Source organism: Neomonachus schauinslandi, chromosome X (assembly GCF_002201575.2).
Source record: "Neomonachus schauinslandi chromosome X, ASM220157v2, whole genome shotgun sequence".
Classification (NCBI taxonomy): Eukaryota; Metazoa; Chordata; class Mammalia; order Carnivora; family Phocidae; genus Neomonachus; species Neomonachus schauinslandi.
In genome coordinates this window covers 64,709,262-64,728,070 of record NC_058419.1, presented here as the reverse complement: position 1 = coordinate 64,728,070, position 18,809 = coordinate 64,709,262, and the positions used below count along the sequence as shown (strand labels likewise).

Sequence of the window (18,809 nt, the reverse complement as noted above, 5' to 3'; positions counted from 1 at the left end):
ATATAAATGGAAGGGGGAGGGAACAACGGGGCTCTTGCACCACTGGTGAGCAAAAGCCTCCCACGCTGGGGATAGGGCACAGACTCGCAGACTGGTAGCAGCAGAAAAGGACCTTAGGGCAGCCCCAGACTGAAACCTGGAGCAGCTGGCGGGGACACGCATGTGAACTGGGAGGGGCTGGCGGTTTTAGAAGCACAGAAGGGCAGAGATGTGCCCCCGTGCCCCGACCTGGAAGCAAGGACTGGGAGCCCGGCTGACGGGCGCACAACCCAGGATGCTGTGGTTTATAGCAGCACAGACAGAAACCAGATAGTGTGGCCTGGAGAGCTCACTGAAGAACAGATGGTGATCTCTCTGCTCTGAGGGAGAGGGTTGAAAATGATTTCTTCTGCTCTGACTCTTGGAAGAGACACAGAAAGCCACTAGGAAAGCCGCCACAGAACAAAAACCCCATAAAACTGGTTTTCACTGAGCCCATCCCCCCCACAGAGGGCAGGGCAACTCTGCGGAAACAGGGTTGCCTGAGTAACAGCACGGCAAGCCCCTCCCCCAGAAGACAGGCTGGGAGAACAATTGGCCAACAACCCTAAGGGCCCTATAAAACAGGTGCATCTTGCTTGGGTTGTGGTCAATAATTTGGACTCTCTCCACTCCCTCAACTACCCCTCAACAACATGACTAGGAGGAGGAACACCCAAAATAGGAAAGACTCAGAGACTGTGACTTCTGCCACAGATTTACAAATGGATACAGATATAACCAAGATGTCGGAAATGGAATTCAGGGTAGCAGTTGTGAAGACAATAGCTAGAAGGGAGAAAATGATCAATGGCAACATAGAGTCTCTAAAGGTAGAAATGAAAGCCGAACTGGCAGAACTTAAAAATGCTATCAGTGAGATCCAATCTAATACACATAATCTAACAGCTAGGGTAAGCAAGGCAGAAGAACCAATTAGTGATTTAGAAGACCAATTAACAGACAAGAAGGGAAAAGAAGAGGCCAGGGAAAAAACCTCAGAATTAATGAAAATAGAATCAGAGAAATAAGTGACACCATGAAACGTTCCAATATCAGAATTATTGAGATCCCTGAGGGGGTGGAGAGAGAGGGCACTAGAAGATATATTTGAGCAAGTCATAGCTGAGAAATTCCCTAAACTGGGGAATGAAACAAACATTCGTGTCCTAGAGGCAGAGAGGATCCCTCCCAAGATCAAGGAGAACAGACCAACGCCTCAGCATGTAATAGTAAATCTTGCAAATCTTAGAACCAAGGAAACCATCTTAAGGGCAGTTAGGGGGAAGAGATTCCTTACGTACAGAGGGAGGAACATCAGAATAATATCAGACCTATCCACAGAGACCTGGCAAGTCAGAAAGGACTGGCAAGACATATTCAGGGTACTAAATGAGAAGACCATGCAGCCAAGACTACTTTATCTGGCAAGGCTTTCATTTAGAATGGATGGAAAGATGCAGAGCTCCCAGGACTGGCAGAACCTGAAAAAATATGTGACCACTAAGCCAGCCCTGCAAGAAATATTGAGGGGGGTTCTATAAGAGGAGAAAGACCCCAAGAGTGATCTACAACAGAAATTTACAGGGACAATCTATAAAAACAACGTCTTCACAGGCAACATGATGACAATTAATTCATATCTTTCACTAATCACTCTCAACGTGAATGGCCTATATGCATCCATTAAACGGCACAGGGTTGCAGATTGGATAAAAAGACAGGACCCATCCATATGCTGTCTACAAGAGACTCATTTGGAACCTAAAGATACATCCAGACTGAAAGTGAAGGGATGGAGATCCATCTTCCATGCCAGCGGACCTCAAAAGAAAGCTGGGGTAGCAATTCTCATATAAGACAAACTAGATTTTAAGCTAAAGACTGTACTTAGAGACACAGAAGGACACTATATCATTCTTAAAGGGTCTATCCAACAAGAAGATCTAACAATTGTAAATATCTATGCTCCCAAAATAGGAGCAGCCAACTACATAAGCCAAATGTTAACCAAAATAAAGTCATATTGATAATAATACGTTAATTGTAGGAGAACTTAATACTCCACTCTCAGCAATAGACAGATCATCTAAGCAGAAAATCAACAAAGAAACAAGAGCTTTGAATGACACACTGGACCAGATGGACCTCATAGATATATACAGAACATTCCACCCTAAAACAACAGAATATACATTGTTCTCGAGCGCACATGGAACCTCTTCCAGAATAGACCACATACTATGTCACAAATCAGCTCTCAACCAATAACAAAAGATTGAGATTATTCCCTGCGTTTTCTCAGACCATAATGCTTTATTTTTTAAATTTTTTTATTGTTATGTTAATCACCAGAACATAATGCTTTAAAACTGGAAATCAATCACAAGAAAAAATTTGGAAGAAATTTAAACACATGGATGCTAAAGACCACTCTTCTTAAGAAGGTTTGGGTGAACCATGAGATCAAAGAGAACTTAAACAATTCATGGAAACCAATGAGAATGAAAACACATCAGTCCAAAACCCACTGGATACTGAAAAGGCAGTCCTAAGGGGGAAATACATAGCCATCCAAGCCTCACTCAAAAAATAGAAAAATCCTGAATTTACCAACTAACTTTACACCGTAAAGAACTAGAGAAAAAGCAACAAATGACACCTAAGCCATGCAAGAGAAGAGAAATAATTAAGATTAGAGCAGAAATCAATGAATTAGAAACCAATAACACAGCAGATCAGATCAACGAAACTAGAAGTTGGTTCTTTAAAATAATTAATAAGATCAATAAACCACTGGCCAGACTTATCCATAAGAAAAGAAAAAGGATCCAAATTAATCAAATTATGAATGCAAGGGGAGAGATCATGACTAACACCAAGGAAGTAGAAACAATTATTAGAAATGATTATCAACAACTATAGGCCAATAAATTAAGCAACCTGGAAGAAATGGATGCTTTCCTGGAAACTTATAAGCTGCCAAGACTGAAACAGGAAGAAATTGACAGCCTGAATAAGCCAATGACCAGTAATGAGACTGACGCAGTGATCAAAAACCTCCCAAAAATCAAGAGTCCAGGGCCTGATGGACTCCCTGGGGAATTCTACCAAACATTCAAAGAAGAAATAATACCTATTCTACTGAAGCTGTTTCAAAAAATAAGAACAGAAGGAAAGCTTCTAGACTCATTCTATGAGGCCAGCATTACCTTAATCCCCAAACCAGGGAAAGACCCCATCAAAAAAGAGAATTTCAGACCGATATCCCTGATGAATATGGATTCCAAAATGCTCAACAAAATCCTAGCTAACAGGATCCAACAGTACATTAAAAGGATCATCCACTACAACCAAGTGGGATTTATCCCCGGGATGCAAGGGTGGTTCAACATTTGCAAATCAATCAACGTGATAGAACACATTAATAAGAGGAGGGAGAAGAACCATATGGTCCTCTGAATTGATGCAGAAAAGCATTTGACAAAATACAACATCCTTTCCTGATTAAAACTCTTCAGAGTATAGGGATAGAGGGAACATTCCTCAAGTTCATAAAATCCATCTATGAAAAACCCATAGTGAATATCAGCTCGGAAAAGCTGAGAGCCTTTCCCTTAAGATCTGGAAAACGTCAAGGATGCCCACTCTTGCCACTATTGTTCAACATAGTACTAGAAGTCCTAGCAACAGCAATCAGACAACAAAAAGAAATAAAAGGTATTCAAATTGGCAAAGAAGAAGTCAAATTCTCGCTTTTTGCAGATGACATTATACTTTATGTGGAAAACCCAAAAGACTCCACCCCCAAATTACTAGAACTCATCCAGCAATTCAGTAATGTGGCAGGATACAAAGTCAATGCACAGAAATCAATTGCTTTCTTATGTACTAACAATGCAACTGTAAAAAGTGAACTTAGAGAAATGATTCCATTTATAATAGCACCAAAAACCATAAGATACCTCGGAATAAACTTAACCAAAGAGGTATAGCATCTATACTCTAGGAACTAAAGAACACTCCTGAAAGAAATTGGAGAAGACACAAAAGATGGAAAAACATTCCATGCTCATAGATCAGAAGAATAAACATGGTTAAAATGTCTATGCTGCCCAGAGCAATCTATACCTTCAACACCATCCCAATCAAAATTCCAATGACATTTTTCAAAGTGCTGGAATAAACTATCTTAAAATTTGTATGAAATCAGAAAAGACCCCGAATCACCAAGGAAATGTTGAAAAAGAAAAACAAAGCTGGGGGCATCACGTTGCCCGATTTCAAGCTATATTACAAAGCAGTGATCACCTAGACAGGATGGTACTGGCACAAAAACAGACATGTAGACCAATACAGAATAGAGAGCTCAGATATGGATCCTCAACTCTATGGTCAAACAATCTTTGACAATGCAGGAAAAAACATGCAATGGAAAAAAGAAAGTCTCTTCACTAAATGGTGCTGGGAAAATTGGACAGCTACATACAGAAGAATGAAAGTTAACCATTCTCTAACACCATACACAAAGATAAACTCAAAATGGATGAAAGATCTCAATGTGAGACAGGAATCCATCAAAATCCTAAAGGAGAACATAAGCAGTAAGCTCTTGGACATCGGCCACAGCAACTTCTTTCAAGATACATCTCCAAAAGCTAGTGAAACAAAAGCAAAAATGAACTTTTGGGACTTCCTCAAGATTAAAAGCTTTTGCACAGCAAGGGAAATAGTCAACAAAACAAAGAGGCAACCCACAGAATCAGAGAAGATATTTGCAAATGACACTACAGATAAAGGGCTGATATCCAAGATCTATAAAGAACTTCTCAAACACCCCCAAAACAAATAATCAAGTCAAAAAATGGGCAGAAAACATGAACAGACACTCTCCAAAGATGACATACAAAGGGCTAATAGACACACGAAAAAATGTTCATCATCATTAGCCATCAGGGAAATTCAAATCAAAACCACATTGAGATATCACCTTACACCTGTTAGAATGGCAAAAATTGACAAGGCAAGAAACAACAAATGTTGGAGAGTTTGTGGAGAAAGGGGAACCCTCTTACACTGTTGCTGGGAATGCAAGTTGGTACAGCCACTTTGGGAAACTGTGGAGGTGCCTCAAAAAATTAAAAATAGAGCTACCCTATGACCCAGCAATTGCACTGCTGGGTATTTACCCCAAAGACACAGATGTAGTGAAAAGAAGGGCCATATGCACCCCAATGTTCATAGTAGCAATGTCTGCAATCGCCAAACTGTGGAAAGAGCCGAGATGCCCTTCAACAGATGAATGGATAAAGAAGATGTGGTCCATATATACAATGGAATATTACTCAGCCATCAGAAAAGATGAATACCCAACTTTTACATCAACATGGATGGGACTGGAAGAGATTATGCTAAGTGAAATAAGCCAAGCAGAGAAAGTCAATTATCATATGGTTTCACTTATTTGTGGAACATAAGGAATAACATGGAGGCCATTAGGAGAAGGAAGGAAAAAACGAAGCGGGGGGAAATCGGAGGGGGAGACGAACCATGAGTGACTTTAGACTTTGGTAAACAAACTGAGTGTTTTAGAGGGGTGGAGGATGGGAGGATGGGTTAGCATGTTGATGGGTATTAAGGAGGTCATGTACTGCATGGAGCACTGGGTGCTTTATGAAAATAAGGAATCATGGTACATTACATCAAAAACTAATGGTGTACTGTATGGTGACTAACATAACATAATTAAATTAAATTAAATTAAAAAACATAAAAAATGTACATTTAATTTCAGGAAGGTCATTTGTACCTCCGTTTCTTTTTTTTTTTTTTTAAGATTTTATTTATTTATTTGACAGAGACAGAGAGCGAGAGCAGGAACACAAGCAGTGGGAGTGGGAGAGGGAGAGCAGGCCTTCCCTGCCGAGCAGGGAGACCGATGTGGGACTCGATCCCAGGACCCTGGGACCATGACCTGAGCCGAAGGCAGACACTTAACGACTGAGCCACTCAGGTGCCCCCTCCGTTTCTTTTGATATGGTGATGTCAAACCAAATTATAATCCAGAAGTAGAATATTTATTTTTTTTTTGAACTCCAAAGTAAAAAATTAAGTGATTTTTCACACTGTATATGTAGATAAGACTTTTCCTGAATAGGGATTCCTGGGTGGCTCAGTGTCAGTTAAGTGGCTGACTCTTGATTTTGGCTTTGGTCATGATCTCCGGGTCCTGGGATTGAGCCCTGCATCAGGCTCTGCTTACTGTGGGGAGTCTGCTTCAGCATTCTCTCTCTCACTCTGCCCGTCCCTTTCTTTCTCTCTCTAAATAAATAAATCTTTAAAAAAAAGACTTTTCTTGAATAGATTGCTTTAAATCAATAAATGCTAAATCTAAACCACATTCTTTCTTTCTTGAAACCAATCCGGTAGGTAGAAGTCATTGCTGCTCAAAATAATACCTTTAAATATTAAAAAATTGAACTCACAGATATGAATGAGTATGAAAGAAGTTTAGTCTGCTTTAGAGTCATACTTTTAGACTATTCATCAGAAGATACTGTCTGTGGATAGTATAAACTTTCAACACCAGGACTTTTGAGCTGATCAAGGGCGGCTGAAAAAGCAGCTAATGCCACCCAAAAGGAGGTTATATGTGTCCTAAGCTAATGCTAAATGTCTCTAACGGGATTTTTAAAAGGCTACAAGGAAGATAAATCAATGTTTGTGAAAAGACTGAAAACTTCCAAACTAAGTGACCAATCATAAAAATGATACATGTTTTCTAAATAAAGGCAATACTGGATTCAAGAAAGACTTGACCAGTTATAATTTAAAAAAAAGAGCAAAACTATCCTTACCTGATGCATGGGGTCGCCATTGATATCTGAAGCTACAGGAGGTATTTCAGTAAGAGTAGGTGCAAGCCCATGTTCAGCCATGTCTAAAAAGATTGGCTTTCACTGGATGTTTCTAGAAAGAGTGTAATTGTAAATTAAACAAATGAAGGCAAAGTAGTGATTTTAAATGACAAAATCTGATGAAATACTCCTTAGAAAAGGCATTTTAAATAATTTTTCTTTCCAGAAATGTTACTTAACTGAAACTGTTCTATGGCAACATTTCAAAATAATCATTAGTCTTCATAAACAAAAATATTTGAAATTTGGTGTCAAGAGGTTGGGATTGTTCACGCTTCACTCATGAAAACAAGTGAAGATAGCTCCATTTCATAGTGTGAAGAATTGTTTAGTTAAACAAGTCATTGGTCATTTGAGCCATTCAGATCAAGTCCAATTAATTTCTAATCTATGATTTTAATTGCCGAATAAGACTTCATATTGATTAGAAGGCTGTAAGAATTAACCAGATCTCTTTAAAAGGATAGGAACATAGATAATTACTTTAACTCAGATACTAAACCCAAATATCTTAAACATAACCCAAAGCTTCAAACCCAAACCTTTATACTTAAAATACTTCCCAGGTTCAAATACCTCATGTGTAGATGGCACCAAGTGATGAAATATGGTAGGTTAGTCCAGATCCTTGATTCCATAAACACTTGGACAAAAATCAGAAAGAAAAATATGATTCTTTTGAAGGTGGAGAAAGAGGATACTCAAGGGAGGACCTCTTCGAGCTAGTCAAGTCCTCCAAATGAAGTGTACTGTTATGATTCAAAACTCCTTGGTAACACTGATGTAAAAGAATGTTCACTATGTCACAATTCTAGTGACTACTTACATCATTTCCTTACCAAGCTTTTTATGTATTCTTAGGAGGTTTTTGACTGGCAAATACAACTTTTCGTAAATGAGATACTCAAATTTTTTTAAAATGAAAACTTTCAGGAGTCATAAAGAATTATGGAGCCTATGTAACAGGAAAATGTGTATGTTTTCTTAGGTTAGGGATATAGGAAATAGCTATGTACTTAGTGTTCTTTTTAAATATCTCCTCAACAGTGAAAATCACTTTAGGCTAATTTAAATCTCTCTTGCATTACCACAGAATTTGTTTCACTTATGGTAAAAGTCATTGTTCTCCTGCTCATTCAAATGACTGCACTGATCAAGATTTAAAACAACCTACAATGACATTTTAAAAATAAAGACTATAGCAACAATCTCTTTGCATGTTTGTATATATGTGTGTGTGTATATATCCCCTCCCATCCTTAACCTCTTAATTTTCATCATAACTTCCAATCATTGGTGCACATGATATGTCATATTAATAGAATTTACTGCTGGGGTGGTATCCAAGATGGTGGAGGAGTAGGAGACCTAAATTTTGTCTGGTCCTGGGAATTCAGCTAGATAGCTATCAAACCATTCTGGATACCTATGAACTCAATAGGAGATCAAAGAAAAGAATAGCATCAATTCTATGAACAAAAAAGTGACCACTTTCTGCAAGGTAGGACATGTGGAGAAGTGAATCCTGGGCAATTTATGGAAAGATAGACCGTGGGGGGGAGGGAGCCTCTGTCAGCCAGCTACTGTCAAGTGATAGAGCAGAAGAGCACAAAATGAGAATTTTTAGAAGTCTGCTCTGCCGAGGGATGTCATTCCAGGGCTAAGCAGGGGGTGGAGCTCTCGCTGGAACAGTGTGGTCTCAGGACCCTCAGGATCACAGAAAGACTGGGGGTGCCTAAGTGTGGCAGAGCTCCCAGGTATCAGAGTGGGGAAGTCAGCTGCCGAGAGTGAGCAGAGGAGTGGGCTTTCAGCTTGGGGTTGCCATAAACCATGGTCCATGACATAGTGAGGCCACTACTCTATGAGCAGGGGCCCGACAACCAGCAGATCTGGAGTGACTTCCCTTTCTCTCCAGGGAGGAGAGGCATGGGAGCACGTGGCAGGAATCTGCTGGGTTTGGAGCCTCCAAACAGGGCCATGTGCCAGAGATAGCAATGCTCAGTCACAGGCTGGGTGAGCACGGAATGTGGCTGGAGACCAGGGAGACAGGAGTGATTGGCTGCTTTTCTCTGAGGGCTCACTGAGGAGTGGGGCCTCAAGCTCTCAGCTCCTCTGGGGCCAGAGATTGGGAGGCCGCCATTTTCATTCTCATCCTCTAAAGATGTGCGGAAAGCCTTCAGGGAACAAACACTACCAAGAGCAAACCCCAGCAGATTACTTAGCCTGGCCCCTGGCAAGGGCGGTGCAATTCTGCCTGGGGCAAAGACATTTGAGAATCAATGCAACATGCCCCTCCCCCAGAAGATCAGCAAGAACATCCAGCCACGACTAAGTTTACCAATCAATAAGAACTGCAAAACTCCAGGGCTAGGGCAATATAGCACATAGAATTCATGGCTTTTCATCAGAAAAGATGAATACCCAACTTTTACATCAACATGGATGGGACTGGAGGAGATTATGGTAAGTGAAATAAGTCAAGCAGAGAAAGTCAATTATCATATGGTTTCACTTATTTGCGGAACATAAGGAATAGCATGGAGGACATTAGGAGAAGGAAGGGAAAAATGAGGGGGGGGGGGAATTGGAGGGAGAGATGAACCATGAGAGACTATGGACTCTGAGAAACAAACAGGGTTTTAGAGGGGAGGTGGGAGGGGGGATTGGTTAGCCTGGTGATGGGTATTAAGGAGGGCATGTACTGCATGGAGCACTGGGTGTTATACGAAAACAGTGGATTGTGGATCACCACATCAAAAACTAATGATGTATTGTATGGTGACTAACATAACATAATAAAATTAAAAAAAAAAAGAATTCATGGCTTTTTCCCCATGATTCTTTAGTCTTTCAAGTTTAATTTTTAAAATTTTCTTTCTTTCTTTCTTTTTTTGAATTTTTCTTCTTTCCCTTTTCAACCAACTTCTTATCTTATCAATTCATTTTTTAAAATCTTTTTTAATTTTCGTTTTTGCAGTCATATTCTATCCCTTCATTGTATTTAATCTTATTTTTTGTATATATATAAGTTTTTCTTTCTTTAAAATTTTGGGACACAGTTTCTTCTAACAGACCAAAATATACCCTAAATCTAGTGTATGGCTCTGTTCTATTCACCAGCCTGATCATATTCTTTTTTTCCCCCTTTTCTCCCAGTTTTGGATCTCTTCTGATTTATTTAATGTATATTTTTCTGGGGTCATTGTTACCCTGTTAGCATTTTGTTTTCTTGTTCTTCTATTCTCCTCTGGACAAAATGACAAAACAGAAAAACTCACCTCAAGAAAAAGAATAAGAGGCAGTACCAACTGCCAAGGACCTAATCAATATGGACATTAATAAGACATCAGAACTAGAGTTCAGAATAACGATTATAAAGATACTAGCTGGGCTTGACAAAAGCATAGAAGACACTAGAGAATCCCTTTCTGGAGAACTAAAATCTAACCAAGTTGAAATAAAAAAGGCTATTAATGAGGTGCAATAAAAAACGGAGCCTCTAACTACTAGGATAAATGAGGCAGAACAGAGAATTAGTACTCTAGAAGACCAAATGATGGAGAACAAAGAAGCTGAGAAAAAGAGATAAACAGGCATCAAAATCCAGGAGGCATAGAGAACCCCCCTCAAAATCAATAAAAATAGGTCAACACCCCTACATGTAAGAGTGAAACTTGCAAATCTCAGAGACAAAGAGAAAATCCTGAGAGCAGGTCAGGATAAAAGGTCTGTAACCTACAATCATAGAAACATTAGATTGGCAGCAGAACCATCCACAGAGACCTGGCAGGCTAGAAAGGACTGGCATGGTATATTCAGGGTGTTAAATGAGAAGAATATGCAGCCAGGAATACTTTATCCAGTTAGGATATCATTCAAAATAGAAGAAGTGATAGAAAGCTTCCAGGACAAACAGAAACTATAAAGATTTGTGATTGCCAAACCAACCCTACAGGAGACAAAAAAAGGGAGCCTTTAAGTAAGGAGAGAGCCCAAACGTAACATAGACCAGAAAGGAACACAGAGAATATACAGAAACAGTGACTCTAGAGGTAAAACAATGGCACTAAATTCATATATTTCAATAGTTACTCTGAATGTAAATGGGCTAATGTCCCAATCAAAAGACATGGGGTATCAGATCACATAAAAAGGCAAGACCCATCGATATTCTTTCTTCAAGAGACTCATTTTAGACACAAAGACACCTCCACATTGAAAGTGAGGGGGTGGAAAACCATTTATTATGCTAGTGGACATCAAAAGAAAGCTGGGGTGGCAATCCTTATATCACACAAATTAGATTTTAAACCATAGTGTAATATGAGATGAGGAAGGACACTATATCATAATTAAAGGGTCTATCCAACAAGATCTAACAGTTGTAAATATTTATGCCCCTAACATGGGAGCAGGAATCATATAAACCAATTAATTATGAAAATTACAGAAAAACATTGATAATAATACAATAATAGTAGGGGACTTTAACACCCCCTTCAGTGCAATGGACAGATCGTCAAAGCAGAAGATCAACAAGGAAACAAAGGCTTTGAATGATACACTGGACAAGATTGACTTCACAGATATATTCAGAGCATTTCATCCTAAAGCAACAGAATACACATTCTTCTTGAATCCACATGGAACATTCTCCAGAATAGATCACATACTGGGTAAACAAATCTGGTCTCATCTGGTACCAAAAGATTGGGATCATTCCCTGCATATTTTCAGACCACAATGATTTGAAACTGGAAGTCAATCACAAGAGGAAATTTGGAACAAACTCAAATGCATGGAGGCAGAAGAGCATCCTACTAAAGAATGAATGGGTCAATCAGGAAATTAAAGTAGAATTTTAAAAAATCATGGAGACAAATGAAAATGAAAACACAGCTGTTCAAAATCTTTGGGATGCAGCAAAGGCAGTCCTAAGAGGAAAGTATACAATACAAGCCTTTCTCAAGAAAAAAGAAAGGTCTCAAATATACAGCCTAAACTTACACATAAAGGAGGGGCAAAAGGAACAGCAAATGAAGCCAAAACCCAGAAGGAGAAGAGAATCAATAAAGATTAGGTTAGAAATCAATGAAATAGAAACCAAAGGAACAGTAGAACAGATCAATGAAATTAGAAGCTGGTTCTTTGAAATAATTAATAAGAATGATATACCCCTGACCAGACTTATCAAAAGAAAAGAGAAAATACCCAAAGTAATAAAATCAGAAATGAAAGAGGAGAGATCACAATCAACACCAAAGAAATAAAAATAATTATAAGAGAATATTTTGAGCAAATATATGCCAACAAATTAGGCAATCTGGAAGAAATGGATGCATTCCTAGAGACATATAAACTACCAAAATTGAACCCGGAAGAAATAGAAAACCTGAACAGATCCATAACCAAGAAAGAAACTGAATTAGTAATCAAAAACCACCCAACAAACAAGAGTCCAGGGCCAGATGGCCTCCCAGGGGAATCCTACAAAACATTTAAAGAAGACTTAATACCCAGTCTTCTGAAAGTGTTCCAAAAAATAGAAATGGAAGGAAAGCTTCCAAAATCATTCTATGAGGCCAGCATTACCTTGATCCCAAAACCAAAGACCCACTAAAAAGGAGAATGACAGTCCAATAACCCTGATGAACTTGGATGCAAAAATTCTCACCAAAATACTAGCTAATTGGATTCAACAGTACATTAAAAGAATTATTCACCACAACAAAGGCGGATTAATTTCTGGGCTGCAAGGGTGGTTCAACATCTGCAAATCAATCAATGTGATACACCATATTAATAAAAGAAAGGACAAGAACCATATGATCCTCTCAATAGATGCAGAAAAAGCCTTTGACAAAATACAGCATACTTTCTTGATAAAAACTCTTCACAGTGTAGGGATAGAGGGAATAAACCTCCATATCATAAAAGCCATATATGAAAGACCCACAGAGAATATCATCCTCAAAGGGAAAAAACTTAGAGCTTTTCCCCTAAGGTCAGGAACATGACATGGATGTCCACACTCACCACTCTTGTTCAACATAGTACTGGAAGTCCTATCCTCAGCAATCAGACAACAAAAAGAAATAAAAAGCATCCAAATCAGCAAAGAAGTCAAGCTTTCAATCTTCACAGATGACATGATGCTCCATGTAGAAAACCCAAACGACTCCACCTAAAAATTGCTACAACTGATACAGGAATTCAGCAAAGTTGTAGGATACAAAGTCAATGCACAGAAGTCAGTTGTATTTCTATACACTAGCAATGAATCAGAAGAAAGAGAAATCAAAGAATCAATCCCATTTACAATTCCACCAAAACCCGTAAGATACCTAGGAGTAAACCCAACAAAAGAGCCTGTGTTCTCAAAAGCATAAAACACATAGGAAAGAAATTGAAGTCTACACAAAGAAATGGAAAAACATTCCATGCTCATGGATTAGAAGAACAAATATTGTTAAAATGTCTATGCTACCCAGAGCAATCTACAAATTCAATGCAGTCCCTATCAAATTACCATCAGCATTTTTCATAGAGCTGGAATAAATAACCCTAAAATTTGTATAGAACCAGAAAAGACCCTAAATAGCAAAGTAATGTTTAAAAAAAAAAAAAAAACCAAAGTTGGTGGCATCACAATTCTGGATTTCAAGCTATATTACAAAGCTGTAATCATCAAGACAGTATGGTACTGGCACAAAAACAAACACATAGATCAATTGAACAGAAGAGAGAACCCAGAAATGGACCCTCAACTCATCTTCAACAAAGAAGGAAAGAATATCCAATGGACAAAAGACAGTCTCTTCAACAAATGGTGTTGGGGAAATTGGGCAGCCATATGCAGAAGAATGAAACTGGACCACTTTCTTACACCATACACAAAAATGAACTCAAAATGAATGGAAGACCTAAATGTGAGGCAGGAATCCATCAAAATCCTAGAGGGGAACACAGGAAGCATCCTCTTTGACCTTGGCTACAGCAATTTCTTGCTATACTTGTCTCCAAAGGCAAGGGAAACAAAAGCAAAAATGAACTATTGGGACTTGATGAGGATAAAAGATTTTGCACAGCAAAGGAAACAGTCAACAAAACTAAAAGGCAACCATTGGAATGGGAGAAGATGTTTGATGTATCAGAAAAAGGGCTGGTATCCAAAATCTATAAAGAACTTATCAAACTCAACACCCAAAAAACAAACAAAAAATCATGTCAAGAAATGGGTAGAAGACATGGGGATTTCTCCAAAGAAGACATACAAATGTTAAACAGACACATGAAAAAATGCTCAACATCACTGAACATCAGGGAAATACAAATCAAAACCACAATGAGAAACTACTTCACACTGGTCAGAATGGCTAAAATTATCAATTTAGGAAACAACAGTTGTTGGCAAGGATGCGGAGAAAGGGAAACCCTCTTATGCTGTTGGTGAGAATGCAAACTGGTGCAGCTACTCTGGAACGCAGTATGGAGGTTTCTCAAAAGGTTAAAAATAGAAGTATCCTATGACCCAGCAATTGCACTACTCGGTATTTATCCAAAGGATATATAGTGATTTGAAGGGGCACATGCAGCCCGATGTTTATAGCAGCAATATCCACAATAGCCAAAATATGGAAAGAGGCCAGATGTCTATCAATAGATGAATGGATAAAAAAGAGGTGGTATATATATACAATGGAATATTATGCAGCCATCAAAAAGAATGAAATCTTTCCATTTGCAACAACATGGATGTAACTACAGGGTATTATGCTAAGAGAAATAAGTCAGTCAGAGAAAGACAAATACTGTATGATTTCACTCAGATGTGGAATTTAAGAAACAAAACAGATGAACATAGGGGAAGGGAAGGAAAAATAAAATAAGATGAAAACAGAGAGGGAGGGAAACCATAAGAGACTCTTAGCTCTAGGAAACAAACTGAGCATTGCTGGAGGGGAGGTGGTTGGGGGGATGGGGTAACTGGGTGATGGGCATTAAGGAGGGTAGTTGAAGTAATGAGCAGTGGGTGTTATATGCCCCTGATGAATCACTAAATTCTACCCCTGAAAATAATAATAAAGTATATGTTACCTAAATAAAATTTAAATAAAAAATTTAAGAAAAACAGGAAAGATGCTTTCTGAAGAAGCAAGCAAACAAAAAAGAATGGATACTTTATTTTGTCAAATACTTTTATTCATCTATTGAGAGCATCATATGGTTCTTATCCTTTTTTGTATTAATGCTGTGTATTATGTTGATCGACTTACAAATATGCAGCCCAGGAGTAAATCCCACTTGATTGTGGTGAATAACTTTTTTAATGTCCTGTTAGATTCTATTTGCTAGTATCTTGTCGAGAATTTTTCAATCCACGTTCATCAGGTATACTGGCCTGTAATTCTCCTTTGTAGTGGGGTCTTTGGTTTTGGAATCAAGGTAATATTGGCTTTTTCAAAGGAGTTTGGAAGTATTCTTCCCACTTTTATTTTTTTTGAACAGTTTGAGAAGAATTGGTATTAACTCTTTTTTAAATGTCTGGTAGAATTCCCCTGGGAAACCATCTGGCCCTAGACTCTTGTTTGTTGGGAGATTTTTGATTAGTGATTCAATTTCTTTGCTGGTTATGGGTCTGATCAAATTTTCTATTTCTTCATTTTTCAGTTTTGATGGTTTGTGTGTTTCTAGGAATTTGTCCATTTCTTACATATTGCCCTGTTTGTTGGCATATAATTTTTCATAACATTCTTTTATGATTATTTGTATTTCTGTAATGGTTGTGTTCTCTTTTATTCATGATTTTATTTATTTTGGTACTTTCTCTTTTCTTTTTGGTAAGTCTGGTTCAGGGTTTATCAATTTTATTAATTCTTTCAAAGAACCAGCTTCTTAGTTTCATTGATCTCTTCATTTGTTTTTTGTTGTTGTTTCTATATTGTTTATTTTTGCTCTGATCTTTATTATTTCCCTTGTTTTGATGGCTATAGGCTTTACTTCCTATTCCTTTTCTAGCTCCTTCAGGTGTCAGGTTAGCTTGTATATTTGAGCCTTTTCTTGCTTCTTGTGGTAGGCCTGTATTGCAATATAGTTCCCTCTTAAGACCACCTTTGCTGCATCCCAAAGATTATGGACTGTTATGTTTTCATTTTTACTTGCTTCTATGTACTTTTTTAATTTCTTCTGTAATTTTCTGATTAACCTATTCATTCTTTTGTAGGATGTTCTTTAACCTCCATGTATTTGTGGTCTTTCCAATTTTGTCCTGTGGTTGACTCCAAGTTTCATAGCGTTGTGGTGTGAAAATATGCATGGTATTATCTTGGTCTTTTTGTACCTGTTGAGGGATGATTTATGATACAGTATGTGATCTATTCTATTTTGAGTGCCATGTGCACTCAAAAAGAATGTGTATTCTGCTGCTTTAGGATGAAATGTTCTGAATATATCTGTTAAGTTCATTTAGTTCATTGTGTCATTCAAAACCATGGTTTCTTTGATGATTTTCTGCCTAGAAGATCTGTCCATTGTTGTAAGTGGAGTTTTAAAGTCCCCTACTATTATTTTATTATTATCAGTGTCTTTATGTTTTTATTAATTTATTTATTAATTAATTGATTTATATTCTTGTGTGCTTCCAAGTTGGGGCATAAATATTTACAATTAATAGATCTTCTTGATGGATATACCCTTTAATTATGATATAGTACCCTTCTTCATTTCTTGTTACAGTCTTTGGTTTAAAATCTATTTTGTCTGATATATGTATGGTTACTCCAGTGTTCTTTTGATGACCATTATCATGATAGATTGTTCTCCATCCATTCACTTTCCATCTGCAGGTGTCTTTGGTCTAAAATGAGTCTCTTGTGGGCAATGTATAGATGGGTCTTGTTTTTTTTTTAATCTATTCTGATACCCTATGTCTTTGATTGGAGCATTTTGTCCATTTATATTCAGAATGATTATTGAAATATATGAATGAGGGCACTTGGGTGCCTCAGTAGGTTAAGCATCTGTCTTTTGCTCAGGTCATGATCCCAGAGTCATGGAATCGAGCCCCACATTGGGCTCCCTGCTCAGCAGAGAGCCTGCTTCTCCCTCTCCCTCTGCTACTCCCCCTGCTTTTGCTCTCTCTCTCTGTCAAACAAATAAATAAAATCTTAAAAAAAAAAAGATACGAATTGTAGTGCCATTGTGTTACCTCTAGAGTTGGTGTTTCTGGTGCTATTCTCTGTCCTTTCTAGTCTTTGTTGCTTTTGGTCTTTTTTTTCCCCACTCAAAGAGTCCCCCTTCATATTTCTTGCAAGGCTGGTTTTATTGCCACAAACTCCTTAATTTTTGTTTGTCTGGGAAACTTCTACTCTCTCTTATTTTGAATGACAGCCTTGCTCAATAAAGTATTCTTGACTGCATATTTTTCCCATTCAACACGTTGGATGTATCCTGCCACTTTCTACTGGCCTACAAAGTAGTGGGCAGATCTGCTGTGAACCTGATCTTTGTTCCCTTGTATGTTAAGGACTTTTTTCCCTTGTGCTTTCAAGATTCTTTCCTTTTCTATATATTTTGTGAATGTGAGTATGATATGCTTTGGCGATGGCTGGCTTTTGTTGAATATAATGGGAGTTCTCTGTGCTTCTTGGATTTTGATGTCTGTGTCCTTCCCCAGTTGAGGGACATTTTCAGCTGTTATCTGTTTGAGTAAACCTTCTGCCCCTTTTTCTCTCTTCATCTTCTGGAAGTCCTATGACACACATGTTATTACATTACGCTGAGTTCCCTAAGTCTACCTTCATGGTCCATTACCTTTCTTTCCCTCTTCTTTTCAGCTTCATTATTTTCCATAATTGTATCTTCTATTAAGTGATTCATTCCTTTGCTTCATCTCTGTCTACTTTCATGATCCATTACTTTTCTTTCCCTCTTCTCAGCTTTATTATTTTCCATAATTTTATCTTCTCTTCCAGCAATTTGTTCCTCTGCTTTGTCCATCCTAATTGTTATTCAGGTTTGCATCTCAGTTACAGAATTTTTAATTTCAGCCTGAGTAGATTTTTATTCTTTTACCTCTGCAGTAAGGGCTTCTCTAGTGACTTCTATACTTTTTTGAAGCCCAGCTAGTATCTTTATAAGCATTGCTTTAAATTCTAGTGTAGACATCTTACTTATATCAATATTGATTAAATCCCTGGCTATGATTTCTACTTCTTGTTCTTTCTTTTGGGGTGAATTCCTCCATTTGTTGTTTTGTCCAGGACAAAACCAAAACAAAACAAAACTAGATCTTGGATGTGTTTTGGTCTGCTTGTTAAAAGAAGCTAAATATACCCTCCCCATTCATGCTCTTTCTCTCTAAAAAAAGAAAAAACAACAACGAAAAATCCCCCCAAACCACTGTATCATCCATCAACTTGAGGCAAGAATCTCCACCAGGTTTCACCTGCAGTATCTATTCCGTTGGGGCACCTGGGTAGCTCAGTTGTCTAATTGTCCGAATGCTGGGTTTGGGTCAGGTTATGATCTCAGGGTTGTGAGACTGAGCACTGTTTTGGGCTCTGTGCTCCGTGTTCAGTGCAGAGTCTGCTTGGTATTCTCTCCCTCTCCCTTCACCTCTGGCCCTCCCCCAGCTAGTGCTCTTTCTCAAATAAATAAATAAATAAATAAAATCTTTAAAAAAGCTAGATCCAACAATAAATATAAAATAAAATAAAATGGAAATTATAAATTAAAAATATAAAATACATATAAATAAAAATTTTAAAAAGAATAAAAAATTAAAAAGGAATTTAAAAAATTTTAAAAATAATTAAAAATAAACAATAAAAATAAAAAGACACCTAGATTGTATTTCTCCTAGAGCTGAAACTT

The 18,809-nt window shown here is 37.9% G+C and overlaps 1 protein-coding gene across 1 annotated transcript in view; it reads right to left on the bottom strand.

The window, feature by feature from the left end:
- Positions 1-6,956, bottom strand: part of LOC110572955 (fibronectin type III domain containing protein 3C1-like) — a 71,421-nt gene extending 64,465 nt beyond the window's left edge. The window contains exon 1 of the mRNA XM_021681438.1: positions 6,876-6,956. Coding sequence (XP_021537113.1) covers positions 6,876-6,956 — 81 coding nt within the window. The remainder of the gene's footprint in view (positions 1-6,875) is intronic.
- Between the last annotated feature and the right edge of the window lie 11,853 nt (positions 6,957-18,809).